The sequence below is a fragment of the Setaria viridis genome, chromosome 4 (assembly GCF_005286985.2).
Source record: "Setaria viridis chromosome 4, Setaria_viridis_v4.0, whole genome shotgun sequence".
In the NCBI taxonomy this organism is placed as follows: domain Eukaryota; kingdom Viridiplantae; phylum Streptophyta; class Magnoliopsida; order Poales; family Poaceae; genus Setaria; species Setaria viridis.
In genome coordinates, this window is record NC_048266.2 from 30,274,600 (window position 1) to 30,297,873 (window position 23,274).

The 23,274-nt window shown below is 42.3% G+C and overlaps 3 protein-coding genes and 1 long non-coding RNA gene across 4 annotated transcripts; 3 read left to right on the forward strand and 1 right to left on the reverse strand.

Moving 5' to 3' along the window:
• Window positions 1–148: 148 nt before the first annotated feature.
• LOC117852860 (uncharacterized) lies at window positions 149–2,013 on the reverse strand. Its single transcript, XR_004639961.2, has 2 exons — window positions 1,863–2,013; window positions 149–1,592 (listed from the first exon to the last, which is right to left on the reverse strand). It is a non-coding gene; the product is annotated as an uncharacterized lncRNA (long non-coding RNA).
• LOC117852858 (bZIP transcription factor RISBZ5) lies at window positions 1,054–3,171 on the forward strand. Its single transcript, XM_034735140.2, has 6 exons — window positions 1,054–1,354; window positions 1,483–1,564; window positions 1,886–2,021; window positions 2,133–2,208; window positions 2,301–2,426; window positions 2,519–3,171. The coding sequence occupies exons 1-6, from the start codon at window positions 1,193–1,195 to the stop codon at window positions 2,792–2,794; spliced, it is 858 nt and encodes a 285-aa protein (XP_034591031.1). The 5' UTR covers window positions 1,054–1,192; the 3' UTR covers window positions 2,795–3,171.
• An 8,160-nt stretch (window positions 3,172–11,331) lies between these two features.
• Window positions 11,332–17,050, forward strand: LOC117852856 (V-type proton ATPase catalytic subunit A). Its single transcript, XM_034735138.2, has 19 exons — window positions 11,332–11,534; window positions 12,094–12,220; window positions 12,350–12,405; window positions 12,492–12,548; window positions 12,634–12,745; window positions 12,850–12,887; window positions 13,010–13,111; window positions 13,214–13,270; window positions 13,352–13,423; window positions 13,571–13,672; window positions 13,790–13,985; window positions 14,112–14,218; window positions 14,478–14,672; window positions 14,755–14,841; window positions 15,227–15,331; window positions 15,877–15,974; window positions 16,058–16,136; window positions 16,460–16,548; window positions 16,655–17,050. The coding sequence occupies exons 1-19, from the start codon at window positions 11,463–11,465 to the stop codon at window positions 16,767–16,769; spliced, it is 1,866 nt and encodes a 621-aa protein (XP_034591029.1). The 5' UTR covers window positions 11,332–11,462; the 3' UTR covers window positions 16,770–17,050.
• Window positions 17,051–18,491: 1,441 nt separating this feature from the next.
• Window positions 18,492–23,265, forward strand: LOC117852857 (glycosyltransferase BC10). Its single transcript, XM_034735139.2, has 11 exons — window positions 18,492–18,812; window positions 19,492–19,982; window positions 20,748–20,846; window positions 21,003–21,103; window positions 21,183–21,254; window positions 21,391–21,481; window positions 21,668–21,748; window positions 22,106–22,162; window positions 22,247–22,369; window positions 22,459–22,497; window positions 22,691–23,265. Exons 2-11 carry the CDS (start codon window positions 19,635–19,637, stop codon window positions 22,817–22,819), a joined length of 1,140 nt encoding a protein of 379 aa, XP_034591030.1. The 5' UTR covers window positions 18,492–18,812; window positions 19,492–19,634; the 3' UTR covers window positions 22,820–23,265.
• Window positions 23,266–23,274: the final 9 nt, after the last annotated feature.

Consider the following 23,274-nt stretch of genomic DNA (forward strand, 5'->3'; position numbering starts at 1 on the left):
GCCCTATGAAAATCTAGCGGAAAGCTTCAACTTAAGCCCATCCCAGCCCAAAGTGATTGGCATGCCCGCGAGAGGCTGGCGAGCAGCTCTGTCGGCCCAGCCCAGCTTGGAGCTAGTGTGTACGGTGTACCGAACAATACGAGGAAAATGCCGCTGCAGAAAATATTTTAGCTCGACAACACCGAATATTGTAACTCATAAAAAAAACCTGAATACATCCAGCTACAACACCTATTCCACGCGGTGCTAATAAATATTTTTCTTAGATTGCTTGTAGGCACGAGTTCCTAAATCTTCTCTGGGGCCTTTTCTACACGCCACATGACTCATCTGATTTGTATGCTATCATAATATAAAACTTTTTGGACGGAACATATCATGCACTTGGAGTTAGAACGACGTAGCCAACCGATCTCCGGCAGTCCAGCCTCCAGTCCAACGTTGTGTCACCCGTGCGTGTATCCCGTCGCCAGTGGCCACGGGCTTCACCGCCACATCAACCGGGTAGGTAGCCCACGATCTCCCTCCGGATAACGAAAACAAATCGAGCGCACCCATCTGAGGATCACAACTGCACATGGATGCAGACGATCACAGGGACCTTTTGCCTTGCCGACCACTCCGAGGCAGCCAGCCACTGTCCCGTCCGACGCAGCTCCACGCGCGCCCGGCACGAGGCGTCCCGGTCGGGTCTCGGGTCAACCACGCCACGTCACCGCCCACTCACCGGATCTCGGATCGTGTGGCCTTCCGGGCGCGGCGCCGGGGCGGCGGGCCCCAACCGGGGAGGATCCCGATGCTGACTCGGACGCGCCTCGCTTTCAACGCTCCGGGATACGCACGGGTGATGACGCCACCCACCCCCCGTGACGGCCACGGCCCACCGGACGCGGGCCCCGCGTGTCGGCCGGACGGGGGCGCCGGCCCCCCGCACCGGCGTCGCTGCCGCGCCAACGCCGACGCGGATCCGAGTCAGCCCGCGTCACCATCCATTCGACGAGGTGGTTATCGCCCAACACCCCCAACCAACAACCTTTCCACGTACAAAGATTTGTGCCCGCGGCCGGCCCCTTCAAAAGCCTGACGACTCGCCGGCGACGCCAACGGAAGACGACGTGCGCCACCACCTCCGCCGGAACCGGGAAGGCAGAGCAGGAGACTTCGGCACCCAGTCCACCACTGGCGGACGGAGATGAAGAAGTGCCCGTCGGAGCTGCAGCTGGAGGCGTTCATCCGGGAAAGCGGCGAGGGCGCCGTTTCCGGCGCCGCGGAGAGCAAGCCCTCCGGAAGCGGACCGAGCGAGCCAGGTGGCAGCGGCGTGTTCTCGCCCGGCGACATCGGCTTCGGCGACACGGTGAGCACTGCCAAACACGGTGGGCACTGCCAACTACTAATGGCAGCGCTTGTAACTGAGACATCATCTTTGCTTTGGATTTGGTATGCTTACCTGCGATTTGATTAACCGAAGCCCCGCTTGTGCAGAGCGCCATGGATGGAAACAGCTGGTGGTTCGGGAGCATCCGCCCGGCGAACCCAGTCGCGTCGCAGACGGCGTCCATCTCCGGTAAGGGGCATACATGGAGCTCTGCCATCTATGAAGTTTGGATATTTAGTGTTAGCCATGTGGAACGTAGTGAGGTATCTACGTATCATAGAGTAATCAACTGTTAATTGGACATGTGAACCAAAACCATTTACAGTTTACACATGGATTTTTATAAAAGTTCGATCTTTTCATTTCTCCAAAATTCTAGGAAAATTCTTACCTTCCAAACAAGCCTAATTGCTACTATTTGAACATTTAATTGAACTGAATTGGAGTATTATCACAACCAAAGTATTCTATGGCAAGTATTGCTCACCTGCTGCATTTGTTCTGCCACAGCTAGTCCCAGGGCAACCACTTCGGCAAATCATGCTCTTGAGAGCGAGTCAGACTCCGACAGTGAATCGTTGTATGAGGTAGAGGGAGGTTCATGTGAGCGAGGCACCAAATCTATGGAAACAAAGCGAATAAGAAGGTATGATGAGATCAAGCTTGTGATGAAATTATGCAAGCTTGTAACGAATCCTGAACAGCAAGCTTACACTTTCTTTCCTTCTATATTGATGCGTTGCTCTTGAGATTTCAGGATGGTGTCCAACAGGGAGTCTGCTCGACGATCCAGGCGGAGAAAGCAGGCACAATTATCTGAACTTGAGTCACAGGTACCACAACCACTTTGCCCAGTGAGGTCTTCCAATTAATCATACGATGATGCGAGTTTAGGGTGACCATTGATGTGTTGCCTTATAATCAGGTCGAACAACTTAAAGGTGAAAATGCAACTCTGTTCAAGCAACTTTCAGAGGCGAACCAACAGTTCACCACTGCAGTCACAGACAACAGAATCCTCAAATCAGATGTAGAAGCCTTAAGGGTCAAGGTAAGTAATTCGCTTCTAACTGAAACAGTTGCTGCAACAATGGAATGATCAGACAGATCTTGCAATTCTCTAACCAACCGTTTGAATTGCAGGTAAAGATGGCAGAGGATATGGTAGCAAGAAGCGCAATGTCCTGCGGCTTAGGTGACCTTGGTCTGGCACCATATCTGAATTCAAGAAAGATGTGCCAAGCTTTGAATATGCTCACAGTCACAGGGTTGGATTTGCTAGGAAGCGATGCATTCAGAGGTACAACCGCAGCTCGACAAGTTCAGAACTCACCAGTACAAAGCACTGCAAGCCTAGAGAGTCTGGATAACCGGAAGTCTAGTGAGGTGACCAGCTGTGCGGCAGACATGTGGCCTTGAGATTCAGGACATTGATCAGATTCAAAGCTTGCTAAGCAGAAAAAAAGCACCAGTTCATCACCTCAAATTGTGCCTTTGGAGCATAGCTTCTGTCAAATTTCCTTGAATCATATTTCGACAGAAGGCTTTACACTATGCATTGCTTGATGTAGCTATGTAATTACTTCTCCGGTGGGAAAGATACCATTTACTGGCAGTTGTCATGGCAACCAGGGAATGCGGCAAAGCTCAGAGTATAGTTTCAAGTAGAAAATGAACTTGTCATTGTACAAATCTGCAAAAGCAAAATTTAGATGTAACTTTTTCTCACACGCATAGAAGTATATGAAATATCCTGAATAAATGTGTCAAGCAGGGAATGATGCTTAAGATCCAAATGCAGGCCACAGGTGAGACAATTATGTTTACAACAAAAATAAAGTGATACATTGTTTAGAAACTATTACAATCCACAGGAATGTTTGTTCCGGTACAAGTCATCTAGTGGGTTTGCAGCACTAGCTCTAGTGGATTCAGGCATGTTTTCATCACTCTATGCAGGTACTGCAACTGTATAAGATGATGGTAAACACTAGTGCGGTTCTTCTGTGATTCGAAACCTTCAGGCATGGTCAATGCTACTTACATTTCATAAAGGTTCCAAGCATCTAGAAAGCCGAAAGGCGAGGAGGATTTCATACACGTTACGAAGTTTTATAGAAAAGGAACATTTCTAGATTGAGCATCTTTTCTCCATATTCAAATCATATCTGAGACCTCTAAAAATCCAAGAGTGATAATGAAGAATGAGAGTGAAAGAAATCATATAAAAAGGGTTGACCGAATTCTCAAAAGGAAAGTGAATTTGCCTCTAGAGAAACCAAGGGCCACCAGGCACAACACCTTTTCGCCCACCAAAAGGACATGATGATATTATTCTCCCTCTCCTTATAGAGAAAGTACAGCATTGCTGAGACATGACACATGTCAAACTGTCGTTTGAGGCCGCAGAATTTGATCTGATCCTGTGGTCCACGACAATCTAATGGGCCATCTTGAAAGTACCATACCTTCCACTAATTTGACAACCCGTAAAGATGCAAGTCAATGTTATGCCTTCTATTGTCTGAAGTAGGTCAAAGGCATTTTGTATATTGCATCCTCTAAAGTCATACACATGCAAATTCAGTAAAATAAAAAATAAAATCAATGATCAGCACCAAAATTTAAGGAGCAAGTGCAAAGGCTATCTGCAATGGTTCCCCCCCACCAAATCACGAATGGTGAATCCACGGACAAAGGAACGTCCTCTCCAGGAGGGAAATTAATTCAAGTTGGAAAAGGGGAAAAGGATATGAAATCTCATAGCCGCTCAACCAATCACTTGGTGACACAAATACTCACTCATGAACCATAAATTCCTGACCAAAATATAGGGATTACTGTCGGAAACTATTGACCAATCAGGACAAGACATGCATTGGAAGGAGTAGCGCATCAAATCTTACTATATCCTGACTATTCTTTTGGTTTGGTAATGTAATGGGAGGTAGACATTCTGATTACATTCACTTCCAATTATATTGTTAAAATTTTAAATGATATCTCTTTGATTGAATTGGCTCCCTTCTTCCTACTGTCTAATTAAACTATTTAAAAATTAATTTTTGACATTGTGGTGAATCCTTTGACCTTTCTTGCAATTCCAAATTTCTATTAACTTTAGGAAATCATTACAAAAAACTCCATTAGCTTTGAAATTCTCTTAAGCTTTCCTGTACCTGCACATATGATTACATGATACAACCTCATAACCTTGGCAAATACTGATCAGGTGAAAACAGAAGTGAAAATTAACTTGTGCTGTTGTGTATACCTAAAGCATGACACCAGTACAAGTACAACTTCACTAATCTGTGTGCAAGGAGTCAGAGATCTATCCATATCAGACCTAACGCATCAATCCAAAAGAATCAAGCATCTACTTTGACAAAAGTTTCATGACAAAAGAGGCAAACCAGATCTCCATTTGATATACTTTTGGATGTCTATATATAGCAAGCTAGAAGGCTCAAGAAGTCATACAGAAAACATAGAGTATTACAGTCATATAGATGACTGAACCTCATATCGGGCAAGTAGCAGCCAATGACTAGGCACACGTACATACGTGCATCATCTCTCTAGTGGTGCACACCCTATAGCAGTTTAGTTTGGTGCTTCTTGTTACTGATGACTGTCAATGGCCTTACGTGAAACGAGATAGAGAGCAGAATGCAGCCAAGGATGACTTGCCGGGTATGTGCATGCATGTTACAATTGAGCATATGCAACCTGTTTTGAGTCCATGCTCTGGTGTCTTCCGGCAAGTTGTCCTTGGCTACATCTTGTTCTTTTTCTCTCACGTGAGGCTGTTGCAGGGTTTAATTTACATGGTTTACCTTTAGCTTATAGTCCATGCACACATACCGTTATGTACTTATATCATGAGATTGTTATTTTACTCTGGCCATGATGTACTTACGTTGGCTCATACATAGCCATCTAGAGCTGATTCAACTTATTATCATTCTTTTACTGATGCTGGGCGTGTTAAGAGGAGGTAGATGTGCTCTTGAGGTGGTGAGGTCCTGCACTTAACAATAGAACGTCTTTCCTCTTTATGCATATAGGCACATCTTGAGCTAGTTCGCATGTAAATGAAAGAATGCTGGCCACAAGAGTAGCAGGGGCACCATGAAACTATATAACTAACTAGCCAGCACATGTAATAATTTGCACGGAATTGTTTAAGCAAACTAATTTTGAGGAACAACATAACAATACATTCACTGTTGAAAAGTTTGTGCTCTCAGCTTTAGGACATGCACGAAACAACTAATTCATTTCTGTTCCCCAGATACATGCTACATCGCCAAGCCTCCTGATTACTCAAACTGCAAAGTAGCACTGCCAAAGATACAGCAATAACATTAATGTATATCTGTTCTTGTCTGATATCATGTGATAATGTCATTCTTCTAAACTCTTAAGTTGGAAAAAGAATTCAGCTGAACATCAAAAGTTTACTGAGAGGAAAAGGTTGGTTGTTCTCAATCAGTCAATCTACTGGAGGACTCACAATGCCATGAAACAGATGGAAAGATGGAGCAGAGACATGGGAGGCAGAATAAGCAAGAAACTCAGAAGCGAAAGAAGTGCAGCAAGACCGTGGCAAAACCTAAAAAAATATAGTAGTGAAAGCTCTATATATTGCCAAAGTCTCCATTTAATCATGAGCCCTGATTAGTGGGCAACAAATTAATTGTCAATACAGGGCTATAAAGTCTAAAGGACCTGAACTTTCTGGACTTTGCTGAAAATAAGCACTAGAGACTTTTATTGTTTGAGTGCAAATTGAGCAAAATTTTGCCTTTCGGTGAAATTGCTGCTCGATGATACCTTACCAGTATATCAGGTCCGACAGCAGGGTCAATCACGAATTGACAGGAAAAAGAAGCACCATGTTGACGCTTACGAACAACCGAATCGTATCATGGTGGCTCCAGTAGTTATCTGTACAAATCTATCTTGTCTTGACAAAATGGAGTAGCATTTTTCATTTCCAGTTATCTAGACCATTCTCTGGCTGTCAAAGCTATCATCGGTAGTAACTTCGACATTATCTATTTTATTAGCTGGAGGTAGCAGCACTGCCGCTAACCTCTCCTAAAACTGGCCTTGTTGCGACAAACTAATTTACTGCAAAAATGAACCCAATCACAACTTCACAGCACGCCGGCACAAGGTATGTAACAATCCTTGACAGTCAACCCTAGCCGTAGACCACTACCAGAAATTTTCTATTATATAATCGCATAACTGAAGCAATTGTACCCAAATGCGGGGGGTGCCATCAACAGCAAGGTTCGTGCAATAGCAGATAGCACCAACAAATTTGAGTTGGGGACTAAGAAGCAAGGAGTAGCGTACCTGGTAACTCCATTGGCCGCTCGTGGCATCCCCGTTCCAGCGGTGGACCGGCGCGCTCTCGCCTTCCCCGCAGCGGAGCTGCCCCCGGACCCGGGGGCCGGGGCCACGGCGCCGCCGTGCGCAAGGCTCGCTGGAGCCTAGAGCAGACCGTTCTGCTTCATCTCTGGTTCGGCGAACTCAGTCGCAACAGTCAACACCCGTGGCTCGCCTCTTCGTGGGCTTTCACAGCGCGTTCAAATGGGCTTTCCTGTCGTATGTAGCTGGGCCGCTGTACCAAAGCCGCGGGCCCGCGAAAGAACTTTTTGAATTAAACTTCGAATGTACTTGTAATCAAAATGTAACTTGTACGTGAGATTTTAAACTTTCTATGCATCCTGTATAATCAATTTCTACTCGTAAGCTTTCCTTCCTTTTCAAATGTGGAATTGAGTTTCACTCACGCCTATGAAAACCAACACGAATTCGGGGTCATTTATATTTCGATACGTGGAACGGTAATGCTTGGAGCATACGTCCGATGTATCGGACGCTAGCTGAGTCTCCTCCGCTTATTGTTCCACCCTCACTTTCTTTACTCAGCTCTTGTCCCTTTTCTACCGGGAAGAACATGCTCACCTTTCCTAGCTATCCTTTCTCTTCTTCATCTATCTCCCATCCCTTTTTTGCACAGAAGAACATGCTCGTGATGCGCAGCCATCGTGACGCCATATTCCCCGAGTTCACGCAGCAAGATGCCCCTAGATTCAACGCCCCTCCTCGGCGGCAAAGGATTGTGCCAAGGGTGTGTGCTGCACGGTATGGCTGTAATGATGCGGCAAGCACCCTACGATGCGGACGCGAGATGGGGGCGGCAGAGGAGCAGCAAGACGTTTGGGCCTACGACACCTCTGAACCTCATTTAATCATCATTCCCGCTATTATGCTCATCCTCGATTATGATAAGAGCCTCTTCATGCTTCTCCAATTCTAGATCCCTAGGTACGCATGGTTGATTTCATGATGCTACGGCAAGTGATTTGTGATGTTACGGTATATGACTTTTGATGTTGCATGATGAATTTGGGCAAAAGGTTTGAGCCTGCTCTAGGCAGATTCGACATGCACACATGTAAATTTAGATGTTATAGAAAATTATTCGGCATATTGCATGAGATCATTTGTGTTGTTGCAATGGGTGATTTGGCTGAGTTCAAGATGGTCTCTATTCGATGCTGCAACTTGTGATTTTTATTGTTGTAATGTGTAGTTTGGAATGTTGCAAATTATCTTCCAATAGATGTTGCATGAAATATGATGCAATGTTGCGGTGGGAATCTTTTTCCAAGAATCAGATGGACGGTGGGCATGATTTTTATAAGTATTTCTAGTGCATGTTTTTATGTTTCAAGCATTAGTTTTTGAGGCGAATTAGCAGGAGTCCCCTACTTTTTTTTTACATATATATAAAAAGAGTTATTTATAATAAGCTGCAAGCCTAAAAAGCAAAAGAAAATCATTAGAGACTACTCAGCCAATGTAGGATCTCATCTTTCAGGGCTGGTTTGACTCTTAGAGTAACCAGCTTCGTATCTTTAACGAAAAGCTCTCTCCAAGCTGCAAAAGATAGGGAAGCTCCATGAAAAATGATATTATTTCTGTGACTCCTGATAGCTCAGCATGCTATGATAATAATTTCTTTGAAAAATACCTTTCCAAACTCCTATCTAGCTTTAAGAACCATCTGACCATAGTCTAGTGACATCCCAATTAATTCTCAAAAAGATCCAACAGGCCTGCCTAAAAGGGTAGTCGAAGAATAGATGGAATCGATCTTCCTCCTGAGTTTCAACACAAAGCACACAGTTGTAGGATTGCAAGAATATGGTTTTTCTCTTCAGCAGATTACTAGTGTTGAGCCTATCTCTAAGGAGAAGCCAAAAGAAAAACTTGTGCTGGTTTTCGGCTCTTGATTTCCACAACCATTTGAAAAGGGGTGAAGCAGGCATGGATCCACAAAGACTGGTGTAGGCTCGTTTGGATGAGAAAACAACAGTACCCTAAATATATGTCCATTGATCATTCTGCAAAGATGGCAGGCCTGACATTTGCAACAGCTGAGTCAAAGAATTGAACTGGTCAGCAGCCACTGCCGAGAGAGGAAGCCATAAATTACTGTCTGTAGAATTAGCAAGGTATTTCTTTACTGAGATGTTCTGACTTCTGACAAAAGAGAACAGCTAAGGGAACTGCCATTGAAGAATATCATGGTTTCAGAGATCTTTCCAAAAAATCACAATGTCTCCTTGTTTGAGCATTGCACTTGACAAGCGTTGGTTTTTGATGTTGTGACAGTTACTTTTCAATGTTGCAACGGAACGTTCTATAAAAATAAATTATCGGACGTCCGAGCGCTAGCAGTTCCTTTGTGTGCCGAGGGAGACTCCGACTCTGATTCGGCTGATTCGGTCTTCACGCTTGTAGAACAGTTAGAACTGTAGAAGCCCCCAGTAAAACATGAGCTAGAATACGCCATTTCCATCAAGCCAAAGCACAAGTCATCGATCGCGCCCAACAACACCCAAAAGAACCGTGGTCCATCGCGTATAGTTTCAGTTTCATTATCGTGGACACGTATAAATTCCTTGTCATTATTATGGATGCCCGGGGGTTTCACGCCCACTATCTGAAATTCTGAATCACTGTTTAGTCAGCAGCTTCTAAACCGACACTAGTGCAAGAATTCTTTGTTTGAGCACAGGTCGTCATTGGATTTGTTTTCATTTGCAGCAGCCACCTAGCTAGGCAATCTGGGCAGTTTATAGTAGGATCTAAGGTTAATAGTGTCAGCTCATAAAATGTATGCCTTTCTTCAGTAGGAATAACTGCTCGAAATGGTGGCACGACTGATCAAGGAGCATATGGAGAGAGTGTTGGGTAGAAAAAAAAAATCAGTTGCAACATCTGTGTGCTGCTGAAGATTCTCAACATTATCTGGACAGCTTTGTTGATATATGTAGGATAAAATAGGACCAAATGCAAAAAAAATTCATAATGCATTTGTCAATAATGCCAATCTTGTGTTGCTGATCTATCTAAAAGTATAGATATTACTAGCGAAAAATAAAAACATTTTGGACTTGTAATAAACCAAAGTAGACTTATATTTATCACCCAGAGGAGGTGAGAGGACTAAAGGTTAACGATCTAGATTCACGTACAATTATGCACAGTTCATAGTCCACAGATAAAAGTAACCATGTACTACACGATTAATCTTTTTTATACTCTACTTGGAATCCAGTGGCTCTCTAGGTAGGATGTCAAGAAAGGTATGTCCGGGGACGACGTGATTTGGATTCCCTAAGTAGATGCTGCGTGCCGCAATGGTCAATCCGCTCTCTCCTCGCCACCCACATGAAGCTCTTAATGGCATCCACGCACTGGCGGTTCCACAATCATCACCGTGCTTGCCCACAAAAGAGGTTTCTACCCCTAGTTGTTATGGATAACTCGTCCAAGAAAGCTATGATGGTACCATTGATGATGATAGCTCTTTGATGCCATCTTTATTTGTCATGTGGTTCTCCAAGCTTGAGAATGCTTTCACTCACTAAGCACTTGCTTCAAAACGATCTAAAAGATTAGTATGTTCTTACTGAAAGAGGACCAGAGAAGCACAATGTTGCACTTAGTGCCCTACCAAGGAAGGTGTTTGCTCTTGTCGTTAGCTGAGAGGGATATGTCCTCCTTTGTGTTGCAAAAAAGTGATGTTATCTACTAGTGCCAGCATGGTGGGCAAGTGGAATAATTCAGAACATTCTACATCGCTTCCCCAAATAATGAAACTAAAATTTAAATATTGATCCACTACGTAGCATTTTTAGTATTTGTGAAAATGTATTCGGTGGTAGATTATTTTTCTCAATTATCCAATTTGCATATTTGAGTACATCAATGGTCAAGCCTTTTCACCTTTCTGATCACAGGTATACATTCTATTTGACAAGGTTTTGATATTAATATCTATATACACTAAATATAACCTTGAAGTGGACGAAGAATACATATGGAAGTAGTTTTCATAATCTTGTGGTGTCAATCTATATAAAAGTTTAGGTATTAATAGTAAAAAAAATAAAAACTTGTAAAAATCTTTATTAAGTAGCATACGACATTCGCCTATCTATGTTTCTCGATCCATCTACCCTGGATCTACATGGCTCATGAATTCTGCATAGTCTAATCCCCAATGCTCATAGACCCTGTTTGGTACAACGGTGGGGAGAAGCGCTTCTCAAATAAGCTTTAGTACAAATAGGAGAGGTGGAGAGAAGCGTGGCCAAGAGAATCGAAGAAAAAACACGCTATTTGGCTACTAGTTTTAGCTTATTTTAACCATAAGCAGGATTTAAAGAATAGGACCATAGCTATTCCAAATAACCCACAACCCATATGTCAGTGAGTACCCCAACTACTCTAGCTGGCTCACGAGTACGTGCAGCGAAATCTCCTTTCCAATCATTGCGATTATTTATTTTGTGAACAACAGAGAAAACAATAATGCGCCAATTTCAATTTTAACTCGGAAAAGAAAAGGAGGGAAAAAGAAATCCGTTCTGCAATCGTGGCCCCCTGCTCTATCGCTCCCCCACACAGTCCAGCCTAGATCGAGCGCGACCGTTCTCTCCCTCTCCCGCACGATCCGACGCCGGCCGACGACCCTTAGCCGGCGGCGACCATGGCGTTCGGCGAGCGCATCACGACCTTCGAGGACAGCGAGAAGGAGAGCGAGTATGGATACGTCCGCAAGGTTCGCCCTCCTGCACCCCTTCCTCCCCCTGCTGCCGGATCACTGGACCGTACCGCTCGCCTCGCAGGTATCTCCTGTCCGGGTGCGATAGCCTATCAGATCGTGTCTCTGGATCACGGGACTTTAGCGTTCCTGCCTGTGGGTTTGAGTGTTGTCCCGATCATTGGGTATCTGAGTGCAGGAATGTGCTGCCCGCAGTTGTCATGCAGCTTTGCTGTGATTCCAGGGATATTCGAGTCAAGTTGAATTTGCAGGGGATTTGTTGAATTGGCGGTCGAATTTATGGTTCTGGCGGTGTTTGGATTGCACGGTGCTGTTCATCGGTGTGGAACTGTGGATCACTGGCATGTTGAGTGTTGGTTGCTGCAGTGTGTTCTCAGTTAGCCTATGAAGGAAACTATAGTTTGATCGTGTAATTGGGATCATAAAATTGTGCTTCAGTGTGTGGATTTCAACCTAGCAATTATAGTTGGGATTTAGTCGATTTAGACTATACTTTCCATCATTACTCTGCACTGCAGTCTCTTATGATGTCCTTGTATCTCGTGACTTCTTCTAGGTCTCTGGACCTGTGGTTGTGGCTGATGGAATGGGTGGTGCTGCCATGTATGAACTTGTTCGTGTTGGTCATGACAACCTCATCGGGGAAATTATTCGTCTTGAGGGCGACTCAGCTACGATTCAAGGTATTGTACAGTGCAGTTCCAATCCACAGAGTCATGTTGATTATATGGTCTGAAAAAAATATGTTGAATTTTTAACCCTAAGCAAATTTACTACGTAACTTACATAAAAGATATGCAACTGTTTTGCAGTTTATGAGGAAACAGCTGGGCTGATGGTAAATGACCCAGTGTTGAGAACAAGAAAGGTATTGTTTCTGTCGATTTCTGTGTGCATTTGTGTAGGTTTCTTATTTTACTTCCTTATAAATGTATGATGGCATTTTTCATGCAGCCTCTCTCAGTTGAATTAGGGCCTGGCATTCTTGGCAACATTTTTGACGGAATTCAGGTAAATAAATGTAACGAACACTCATTTAGTGGGGTCAACTTAGGCACCTGTATTCTGATGATATGGTCCTATCATCCTGTTGCAGCGCCCTCTAAAAACCATTGCAATCAAATCTGGCGATGTGTACATACCACGTGGTGTATCAGTCCCTGCCCTGGACAAAGATCAGCTGTGGGAATTTCAGCCAAAGAAGCTAGGTAACATGTGTTAATATTATATATAAAACTAAGTGTGGTGTTTGAATCTCTTTTCAAGTTTAATCCTGTACAGAAAGGGAACTAATTTTAGTCACTTGTTTCAGGCGTTGGAGATGCCATCACGGGTGGAGATCTATATGCTGTGAGTTACAAAAATAACAGTTTTTCTTTTTCATTTATTATCTTACTGAAGGTTTCTGATTGTTCCATCCATTGACACCTGCTGTTAACATGCTAAATTTAGTGTTGGTGACTATCTTGCAGACTGTATTTGAGAACACACTGATGCAACACCATGTTGCCCTTCCTCCTGGTTCAATGGGAAAAATAAGCTACATTGCCCCTTCTGGTCAATACAGTTTACAGGTTAGTAGATATTACGGAAAGACCTACTGCTTCTTTGCTTCATTTCCTGTTCATTTTGCTCAAGTTTACTTGATCACCTTTTCACTATTGATATAAATGCAGGATACTGTACTGGAACTGGAATTTCAAGGGATAAAAAAGCAATTTACTATGCTCCAGGTAAAAGCATCATGCCTTTACTAAGTGTGAACTTACCAAAGTTATGAATGTCCAAATAATCATCATGTTTGTGCTCCTCAGACATGGCCTGTGCGATCACCAAGGCCTGTTGCATCAAAAGTTGCTGCTGATACACCTCTATTAACAGGACAGGTATTTGGAGCTAGCTACCCAAGGCCTTGTGTTTGTGTCAAGATTTATTGGTTATTGCTGCATGCTATAAACACAAAAAGGATATCTTTTCCTGCTCTGCTCTATTGAATCTTTGTATATCTCACATGTACTGTGAATTGGTTTCAGCGTGTGCTCGATGCATTGTTTCCCTCAGTGCTTGGAGGGACATGTGCTATTCCTGGAGCATTTGGTTGTGGAAAAACTGTCATTAGTCAGGCACTTTCAAAGGTATTGCTGCTATTCTACTTCTGTTTCATAGCTGCCAGTTTTTTTCCCTATTGTATACGCTAGCCTTTTAAGTGTCCTGAACCCACTCCTTTTGCTGACCCAAATTTCTTCACACAGTATTCCAATTCAGAAGCTGTGGTTTACGTGGGCTGTGGGGAAAGAGGGAATGAGATGGCTGAGGTCCTTATGGACTTCCCTCAATTGACAATGACATTGGACGATGGACGTGAAGAATCAGTCATGAAAAGAACGACTCTTGTGGCTAACACCTCCAACATGCCTGTTGCTGCTCGTGAAGCATCCATTTATACAGGTAAACTGATACACTTATGTTTCATTCCACTTGTATAGGCATCAGTTCTGCTAACATGCTAAAAGGAGTCGATCGATGTTTTCTTTATTAACAAACAATGATATGCGTTTTTATCCTTGTCCCCAGGAATTACGATTGCTGAATACTTCCGTGATATGGGCTATAATGTCAGTATGATGGCTGATTCCACTTCCCGGTGGGCTGAAGCATTGCGTGAAATTTCAGGACGTTTGGTATGATGCTTTTATTCCTCCCAGTTATCATTTCCATTTTGTTCTCTGTATAGTGTATAGCATGGTCCGCTGTATTGGAAATCACGTCAGAATGGCTTAATGCATTAGTAAGTTTACAGACAGCATGATTCACCACTGGGTTTTCATTTCTTCTCCGTTGTCTTGATCCAGATTATGGTTGATGATGATGTTTTACTTGATTCTTTACTGCATAGTATTGTGATTTTCCGTTTCTAATAGTGTGATCTATGTGCTCCAGGCTGAAATGCCTGCAGATAGTGGTTACCCTGCGTATTTGGCTGCACGTTTGGCCTCATTTTATGAACGTGCCGGGAAGGTCAAATGTCTTGGCAGTCCAGATCGGACTGGCAGTGTCACAATTGTTGGTGCTGTCTCTCCTCCTGGTGGTGATTTCTCAGATCCTGTTACCTCTGCAACCCTTAGTATTGTGCAGGTAAGAAAACTGCTCAACTACTACGACCTACTTACAACCCCTTCATTCCTTAGATATTATTGTTGATTGCTCTTGATTGCAGGTCTTCTGGGGATTGGATAAGAAACTAGCTCAAAGAAAGCATTTCCCATCTGTGAATTGGCTCATTTCGTATTCAAAATACTCCAAGGTTATTCCTTACCTGCCTTGGATATCAACCCAATTACACTCCTCTGAATTCTCTACAATAAAGCACAAACATGACTAGAAGAAACATATTGAGAACATTGTCTCTGCCCTACTCTCTATAGAACATGAGTTCCTTATGGTTTCTAATTATATTCTTTATGAGTTACCTGAAGTCACACAAATGGTTAATTAGGTTCACTTGAGTTGCATTGTATTAATAAATATTGATAATGTGAATTAGCATTTGAAACCTTTGCAATTTGAAGTAGTGCCTAAGTATTGACTACTCGAACATATATACCGAAATAGGCTAGAGTAAATGGTGAAAGGTATTGGTTCCTTTGATATTTGTATGTTACACTGACTTACTTTCTTCTGCACTGAAGGCTCTGGAATCCTTCTACGAAAAGTTTGATCCAGACTTCATTGATATTAGGACAAAAGCACGTGAAGTGCTACAGAGAGAGGATGATCTAAATGAAATTGTCCAGGTATCATTTTTCTCCATGTGCATCAGTTGACAAATATCCCATTCTGAGATTTTATTGTTATATCTTTTTTGTGCAATAATGTATAAATTGGCAAATACAATCCTACGGATTGTCTGAATCCGATGAGGGTGAAGTGTGGGTGTATAGGCGCATGTCAGGACTCAGGACAGAATTGAATTGGATGTTATTTTCCAATTTAGTATCTTTGTGATTCTATTTTCTAGCGCCTGATCTTTGCATGGTATTTCCCATCACATTGGTACTTTCCAGTTCAGTGATTTTTGGAATTCGTGAGGAATTTCTGGAACAGTAAAATTGTCATTGATGCTATACTTGAAACACTCGAACAAGTGCTTTTGTTTACCTTGTTCCTTTTCCGGAGACTTTCCTTTTTTTTGTTCAAATAGAATCTGAATAAGTCAATTGATTTGCGTAGTACTTTACTGGAAGTTATGAAAGGTTTCATGTTAATGTTGAATTGTGACTTGTGTCTTTTGTATATTGCAACTGCTGAGTTCAGTTGGACTAATGTTTTCATCAAACAGCTTGTTGGCAAAGATGCGCTGGCAGAAACTGACAAGATTACTCTGGAGACAGCAAAGCTCCTTAGGGAAGATTACTTGGCACAGAATGCATTTACACCGTGAGTGCTACTCTAGTAAATTGATCTGTATGGGTTTCCTGTCTGTGAATGCATTCTGACCATGGTTCCACTTATCAAAATAGATATGACAAGTATTGCCCATTCTACAAATCTGTTTGGATGATGCGCAACATTATTCACTTCAACACATTAGCGAACCAGGTAAATCCACTTACTATTATTCAGTCCTTCAGGCTTCAGTCTTATATTACTCCATATTAAATGTTTGATCATCTTTAAAGGATGTGAGTTTTCTCAGTGAAACTGGAAAGGCTGCCATTTTAGCCTTCAGTGATTGATATTGCTTCATAACATCCATGGGCCCGTGATAGAAATGGTTGATAACTTAATGTTTACACAATACAATAACTTGCATGTACTGGGACTTTTTGTCTACTGGCATTGATATGCGAAGATAGTTATTCAAATTCTTCATGCCTGAAAGAGAACAAAATTGAAGTCCCCTTAATTTATGATCTTTGCAGGCTGTGGAACGAGCAGCTAGTGCTGATGGACAAAAGATAACCTACAGTGTTATAAAGCATCGTCTTGGTGACCTTTTCTACCGCCTAGTGTAAGTCATCAATTGCACTCAAAATGATACTTAGTGATCATTGTATTTCCCCCCTCAATGATATATTGGTAGTTTAGCTGCTAAACATTATCCCACTGTATGACAGTTCCCAGAAATTCGAGGATCCTGCAGAAGGTGAAGACGCCCTAGTCGCAAAATTCAAGAAATTGTATGATGACCTTACCGCCGGATTCCGCAACCTAGAAGACGAAGCACGGTGAATATTGTACATGCCGCAGAAGCAATAAGACCACAAATGCTCCGGAAGGTTCTGGGAGCAGTTTGTTTTGCCGAGCCTGAGGTTGTAGATGTAAATTACGTATCAGATTTCCCCCTACCAACGCTGTCATTTTGTTAATTTCCTTGTTTGCTCTTCGGTGCTGGATGGGCGCACTGTTTTGATGTACCATTATTTATTGTAAGGCACTGGTGCGCATGTTCATAGTTGAATAAGCACGATGCCCCTACGCTTGAACATCAGTACATATGCTTTGTTCGTGAACTTTGTCCTATACGTGTCGATTTTGCAAGTTTCCGTTCGGTTCATTTCGGATGTCCAGTAAAAAGGAAGGTAAAGAGAAATTCATTTTTCTGACTATCAAAAGGCCGTTTCGCTCTTGGCTGTAAACTCTGTTAAAAATGGTTACAGATTGATTCTCCTTTTTTCCCCAGTGGCTAATTTGATTCTCCTGTAGAACTGGACGATAGTAAAAATGTGTTTAACCTCATCCGATTCACTGTCTCACACGATGGATTTCGACAAGGAATCCCTGGGATGGGGTAGATCGTACACGTACAGAAATCGTATACCAGACAAGGGGATCTCTGCCGCATCATCAGCTGGGACTTTTTGGAAGCACGCCGATGCATGGCATCCCCTTGGAAGTCTCCGAGGGCAGAGACGGAATGGAAGCAGCAACGCAACGCCCTGCCGCCCACCGGCATGGTCATGGCCAACCCACCTAATTTTGTCCCTAGCGCATCTCCCCTTCCCCGGATGCGTGCTCGCAAGTTTCGTTTTCTGTTAGGGGCCCGGATGCTCTGCAGATCCACAGGTCATAGGTGAGCAGTGAGAATGTTTTTTTTAGTTTTTTTTTGCATTTACAAATTGTTCTTGCTACTAGGTAGATCCAGGGCTCTTTTCCTCCTTTCCCTGATGATGGTCAAAGGTTCTTCCATTGGCGTCGTGCGAATATTCTCCATTTGTCTGCGATTCTTTGTATTCACATGGACATGGACGTGTACTTGCTTTTGTACCCAAGCTACCAGCAAAGACGAGTATTCAAGCAAAGGTAATCCCTCTTTCAAACCCCCGGGAAAAGTTTTCAAGTACAGTTTGAGGATAACATTCCTTTTGGAATAAGGCGAAAACATTAGATTGTCATAGGACGATAATGTTATCCTCAAATTATCTGGAACAACTCCTTTATTTAAAAAAAATATATCTTGAACAAACTCAAAACAAAATTGGAATTTCAAGCCTCTCACAGAGTCCGTCTTATCCTATGATTGCTCAAATATATGGATATCTTGGACAGAGAGAAAAACTTCTTTACCGATTTCAACCGTGAAATATTCGCAAATACGCATGAAAAAAATTAAATTAAATTCGCACCCCTGCCCCGTCGGCAACTCCGGGACATGTAAACTTTTCTCATCGTCTGAATATTCATCATGATGTTTACAGTGGAATACTTGTTGTACGACATGTCTCGGGATTCAATAGAACTATAGAAGGATAGAAATGGAATGGTTGCATAAACAATCTCAAATCTGGAAGCCCTGAATCACATCAGAAGGATAATTCTAATCCCAGCGGGTCACGCTAAAAAAAAAATTCTAATCCCAGTGGGAGCTCAAAAAAAGAGAAAGTTTACAGGGCCCCAGGCGCAAAAATGCACGCCCAAGCGTTACTTAATCCAAATTTTCCCAACCCCCATGCTTCCCCCTCCTCTCTTCTTCCTGCCCACTTGCCCAGCCTCCAATTGGAAACCCATCACCAGCAAGCAGCAAGAGCCAGCCAGCTTCCACCTCGAACCCAACCAAACCCATTGAGCATAACAACTAGTGCCAATTCTATCTTACTTAATCCTTTTTCTTTATACCAACTCCCTCGTGGCCTCGGTCGCCTCCACTCCGCCTCCGCCGGCGCCTCCAAATCCGATCGATCTCCGCAGGCTCCAGATCCCCGGCGGCCGGAGGCAGCGAGCTCCCGGCGCGGTGGACCCCCGAGCGGCGCTCGTGTCTTCGCTCTCTCCAATCAGGTACCGATTCTCTGCCATTCGTGCTGCGTTTCCAACTGTTGCCATGCTCCCGACCGCTCCCGGCATTGGGCTCCGTTGCTGGAAAGATGACGGCTTCCGTGCTGTTTGGCATTTCGCCTTGCTGTTCTGGGCGTAAAGCTTCGGTTTTTACGTGAATTTACTAGCGGATTCAGGTGCTGGCGCTGTGATTTGGCTTGCTTTGGTTGGTTTGGGTGGCGCCTGGGCCCTGACTGGATCGACCCGGTAATGCGATTGGGATGCGGTGGTTTGGTTTGGTCAGAGCTTGACTTTTCGCCGGCCGCCGCCGTGGACTCGCCCGCTGTCTTTTTGTGTAAATCTCCTGATTTGGACTTTGTGGTTCACCTACCTCGACACAATTGCTGAATTGCTCGACCAATTTGGAAAGCCTGCATCTTTCAGGGCTTTTGGATTCAGTCTTAGTAGCTTGCACCGCAATTTCAGAACAGATCACGACTAAATCCGTACTAGTTAGTGCATTGGAAATTGTACTAGAACAACCATCAGGTTACTGGGATGGAGTGCTTGTTTGTAGAAATATAGGGGCAAATCTTGGCGACTGACTTGAATATGTCACAATAAAAAGCATTCTTGGTTGTTTCCGAATCATTTGGATGGATTAATGTGTTAATGCTGTGCTTGTCGTGTATTGCAACTGCAGGAAAGAACCTTCTCCTGAAAATTCATCAGCCCCTGTAGTAGCTGCTGAATTACCGGTGTTTGATTGGGACAAAAGAGCTTTAGACGATCTGAAGATGGAGAGGAGATAGAAGTTTCACAAGCGTATAGTGGGGTGGCAAGGATATGACTGTCATGATGCCTCAGCGTCATCGGGCTGCAGCCAAGAAGCCCATGTGGATAATCGTGCTCTTGTCTATGGTTTGTCTCGTGTTGATTGGGGCTTATGTCTTCCCACCCCGGCGCTACTCTAAGTGCTACCTCTTTGCTTCAAGTGTATGTACACCTTCTTTCAAGGATTGGCTCCCTTCAATGGGCCGACGGGAGCGGACTGATGAGGAGATTATTTCATCTGTAGTTATTAGAGATATTCTTTCAATGCCCATGCCTGTGTCAAAAAATCCAAAGATCGCCCTTATGTTCCTGACACCTGGTTCATTGCCCTTCGAGAAATTGTGGGAGAAGTTTTTACAGGTTGGTCCAAATGTACTCATTGTCTTTGTGCCACTTCAGGAGTATAATTCTTTCAAGGATCTTTGTGCTTCCTTTAAATGGAAGGCATCATAATTCATAAACCTTTCAAATGTAGATACATAGACACCCTGGTTGGTCCCATAGAAACAATTTAGTGGCTTACTGGCTTATTTACTTGTTTTTTAATGTGTATTATCAAAATATGAGTATAGACTGCGGTACTGTTGAAATATTGATTCCACATGAACGCTTTTGTTTGTTTTTATGGAGAGGAGGTACAGATTAGCAGTAGAGTTGAACCACCATGGTGTCTGCTTTAGGCAGCTATGCTGAATCTTGAGCTTGTCTGTGTAAAGTTGGTGTCCTCAGCAGACATATGCTTGCTTTCTGTAGAAAGTAGGGCCAAATGCCTTTGATCCAAATATGAGTATATGAATTTTGCCAATATGTTGATTTCCCTAGTAAAACTGGCCAGTCGTGCTACAAGTAGCACTCTAAAATGATAGATGTTGCTCAGGTTTATTTTTTTATGCTTATGCTGATAGCATAGGATTCTCATGCATCTTTGAGCATTGTAGTGTACTAGTGTTGAAGAATCCATTTATTTTATCTGTATAAATAGGTTAAGCATGTTTTCGCCTTGTAGGTGCCAAGCCGGTAATATTTTATTGCTACTAAGTACTAGTCTGTAGTGGTAATTCATATCTCTTATATAATTTATTTGAGCTTTATAGAAATTGAATCATTCTTGACTTCTCTAAACAGGGACATGAGGGAAGGTACTCCATCTATGTGCACGCATCACGTGAAAAGCCTGTTCATACTAGTTCTTTGTTTGCTGGTCGGGATATTCACAGTGACGCGGTAAATATTTTTATTTTTGTTTGCAAATTTAAGGGTTCTTGTCCTTGTCCATGAGTATCTTTAGTTGGATTCTTCTCTGCTAATGGACTATGGTACTGCTTTATGTTATAGTTTTGTGGTTGTTAAATTTGAGCATAGTATGTATTTATTATGCAGGTAGTATGGGGATTGATTTCAATGGTTGATGCTGAGAAGAGATTACTAGCGAATGCTCTGGAAGATGTTGATAATCAATTTTTTGTCTTGCTCTCTGACAGGTTCAGTCTCTGATTATGGGGATTGCCTTTTTTATTTTTTTGTTCTTTATAATTGAGCCATCTTTGCTTTATATTACAGCTGTGTTCCGCTGCATTCGTTTGATTATGTGTATAATTACCTGATGGGAACGAACGTTAGCTTCGTTGATTGGTAAGAACACTGGAACTTATATTCAATTTGAAAAATATCATATGAGAACTTTTTTTAACTTTTGTTTTTATCTTTTGAAGATGTTCATATATCCACTCACTTTGATTTTTGTCTGCCTTTGTTTTCAATTTTTAAGTTTCAAGGATCCAGGTCCACATGGCAGTGGAAGGTATTCTATTGAGATGTTTCCTGAAATCAACGAGAGGGACTTTAGAAAGGGTGCCCAGGTATAGTTATTTTCTGTAGTAGTTTGTTAGGATATAGAATACTTGCTGCTACCAAATTCATTCATTTAGTTGTACATCATTTGTCAAAAGATTTACATGTCATAAAGCTGACATGTTTAGAATTTGTTTGACTACCGAAATCTAATCTTAAATGCTTTCTTGTGTAAATTGCGGTTCTTGTTGTAGTGGTTTGCAGTTACACGGAGACACGCTTTAATGATTCTGGCGGACAGCCTGTACTACAAAAAGTTCAAGCTATATTGCAAGGTATATTTATTTATGGAGTAATTATCTTTAGTTAATAGAACGAAACTAGATACCAAGTATTAAGGTGGAAAACATGCATACAGTACAAGCATAACTTAATTTACAATATGTATTTTTCAATATGAAGTCCAGTGTTGTTTTAGTGTTAGTAAGAAATTTGGAAACTAACTCTAAAAACTCTGTTTGGATAAGTTCGTTGCAAAGTTCCTCATAACAATCTAAAAGGGTCCATACATTCGAGTCACCATTTCTCAAGTCTGAACCAATCGTCATTATTTTCACCTTCTTCTGTTTCAAAAATATTTTTCTAACTAATATTTTTTGCTAATGGAATTACCTTTGTCCTGTAATCTGCAGCCAGCAGAGGGGCGCAACTGTATTGCAGATGAGCATTATTTGCCAACCCTGTTCAATGTCAGTATTCACTATCTGTAGAAGTGACATTTAGCTTTTTTTTTTCCTTTAGGTTACTTTCTTAATTCATGTCCATAACTTCAGATGGTAGACCCTGGTGGAATCTCTAATTGGTCAATTACACATGTGGATTGGTCTGAGGGAAAATGGCATCCAAGGTCATATAGCGCTGCAGATGTCACCTATGATCTCTTAAAGAATATAACGGTATGTTCTTCCAAGCTGTATGAGTTTTTCTCATCTAGCTCCTGATAGATACTAACGTTCATACTCTGATGTGCATTACTGTTGCACAGGCAATTGATGAGAACTTCCATGTAACAAGTGATGACAAGGTAAGCACAACAATTTATAGCCATTATTATTTTTGAGTTTTGATGAACAATAAATAAATTGTTCATGAACTTCATCATGGATTATAAGCCAACTCTGAGTTGTATTTAGCATCCATGAAACAATGAAAGTTCCAGCTTCAATGCATCTTAACAATAATTGAATGCCGATGTGCTATTTTTTTTTCTATTGCAGAAACTTGTGATGCAGAAGCCATGTTTGTGGAATGGATCAAAGAGACCATGTTATCTTTTCGCTAGGAAGTTCAATCCTGAAGCACTTGACAACCTAATGAAGCTATTCACCAGTTATACATCTGTTTAAGTCCAACCTAATTCATTGCCTTGGGCATATGGTCTGATTGAAGCCTCAAGTTCCACAAGCTTTTTCCATGTTTATGTAAATTGGGAGGCCCATACTTCTTAACAAGGATCTGGGCCCAAAGACACAGATTACCATGGCAACAACTGTGACGGCTTGGAAGCTCATAGTAATTTATTGTGTTCTAAGTTTCAGGGAAGGGCCACAGCAATGTTTATAGAATGACACTGCCCTCATAGTAATTTATTGTGTTCTATGTACGTTTCTATTAGTTTTCCCCTCCCTCATTCGTTCCTGTCTCTTGGAGAAGAGATTTTTGTCATACTGTCATTATATGATCCATTCTTTGTAGACACAGTGATAGCTAGGGAATTACCACATAACTTTATAATTTTAAATTTGTTTTTGTTAACAAAAGGTTAATCTATCACTATGGATTGAGTGCATTATCCCTATTA

What these genes read in the sequence shown, in the direction of transcription:
- LOC117852858 (XM_034735140.2), top strand. Translation starts at nt 1,193, where the DNA reads ATGAAGAAGTGCCCGTCGGAGCTGCAGCTGGAGGCGTTCATCCGGGAA. An exon ending in GCAGACGGCGTCCATCTCCG is followed by an intron (nt 1,565 to 1,885) that starts GTAAGGGGCATA and finishes GTTCTGCCACAG; the next exon opens with CTAGTCCCAGGGCAACCACT. An exon ending in TATCTGAACTTGAGTCACAG is followed by an intron (nt 2,209 to 2,300) that starts GTACCACAACCA and finishes CCTTATAATCAG; the next exon opens with GTCGAACAACTTAAAGGTGA.
- LOC117852856 (XM_034735138.2), top strand. Translation starts at nt 11,463, where the DNA reads ATGGCGTTCGGCGAGCGCATCACGACCTTCGAGGACAGCGAGAAGGAG. An exon ending in TTAGTCAGGCACTTTCAAAG is followed by an intron (nt 13,673 to 13,789) that starts GTATTGCTGCTA and finishes TTCTTCACACAG; the next exon opens with TATTCCAATTCAGAAGCTGT. An exon ending in GCACAGAATGCATTTACACC is followed by an intron (nt 15,975 to 16,057) that starts GTGAGTGCTACT and finishes TTATCAAAATAG; the next exon opens with ATATGACAAGTATTGCCCAT.
- LOC117852857 (XM_034735139.2), top strand. Translation starts at nt 19,635, where the DNA reads ATGACTGTCATGATGCCTCAGCGTCATCGGGCTGCAGCCAAGAAGCCC. An exon ending in TGTGGGAGAAGTTTTTACAG is followed by an intron (nt 19,983 to 20,747) that starts GTTGGTCCAAAT and finishes TTCTCTAAACAG; the next exon opens with GGACATGAGGGAAGGTACTC. An exon ending in ATCTCTTAAAGAATATAACG is followed by an intron (nt 22,370 to 22,458) that starts GTATGTTCTTCC and finishes ACTGTTGCACAG; the next exon opens with GCAATTGATGAGAACTTCCA.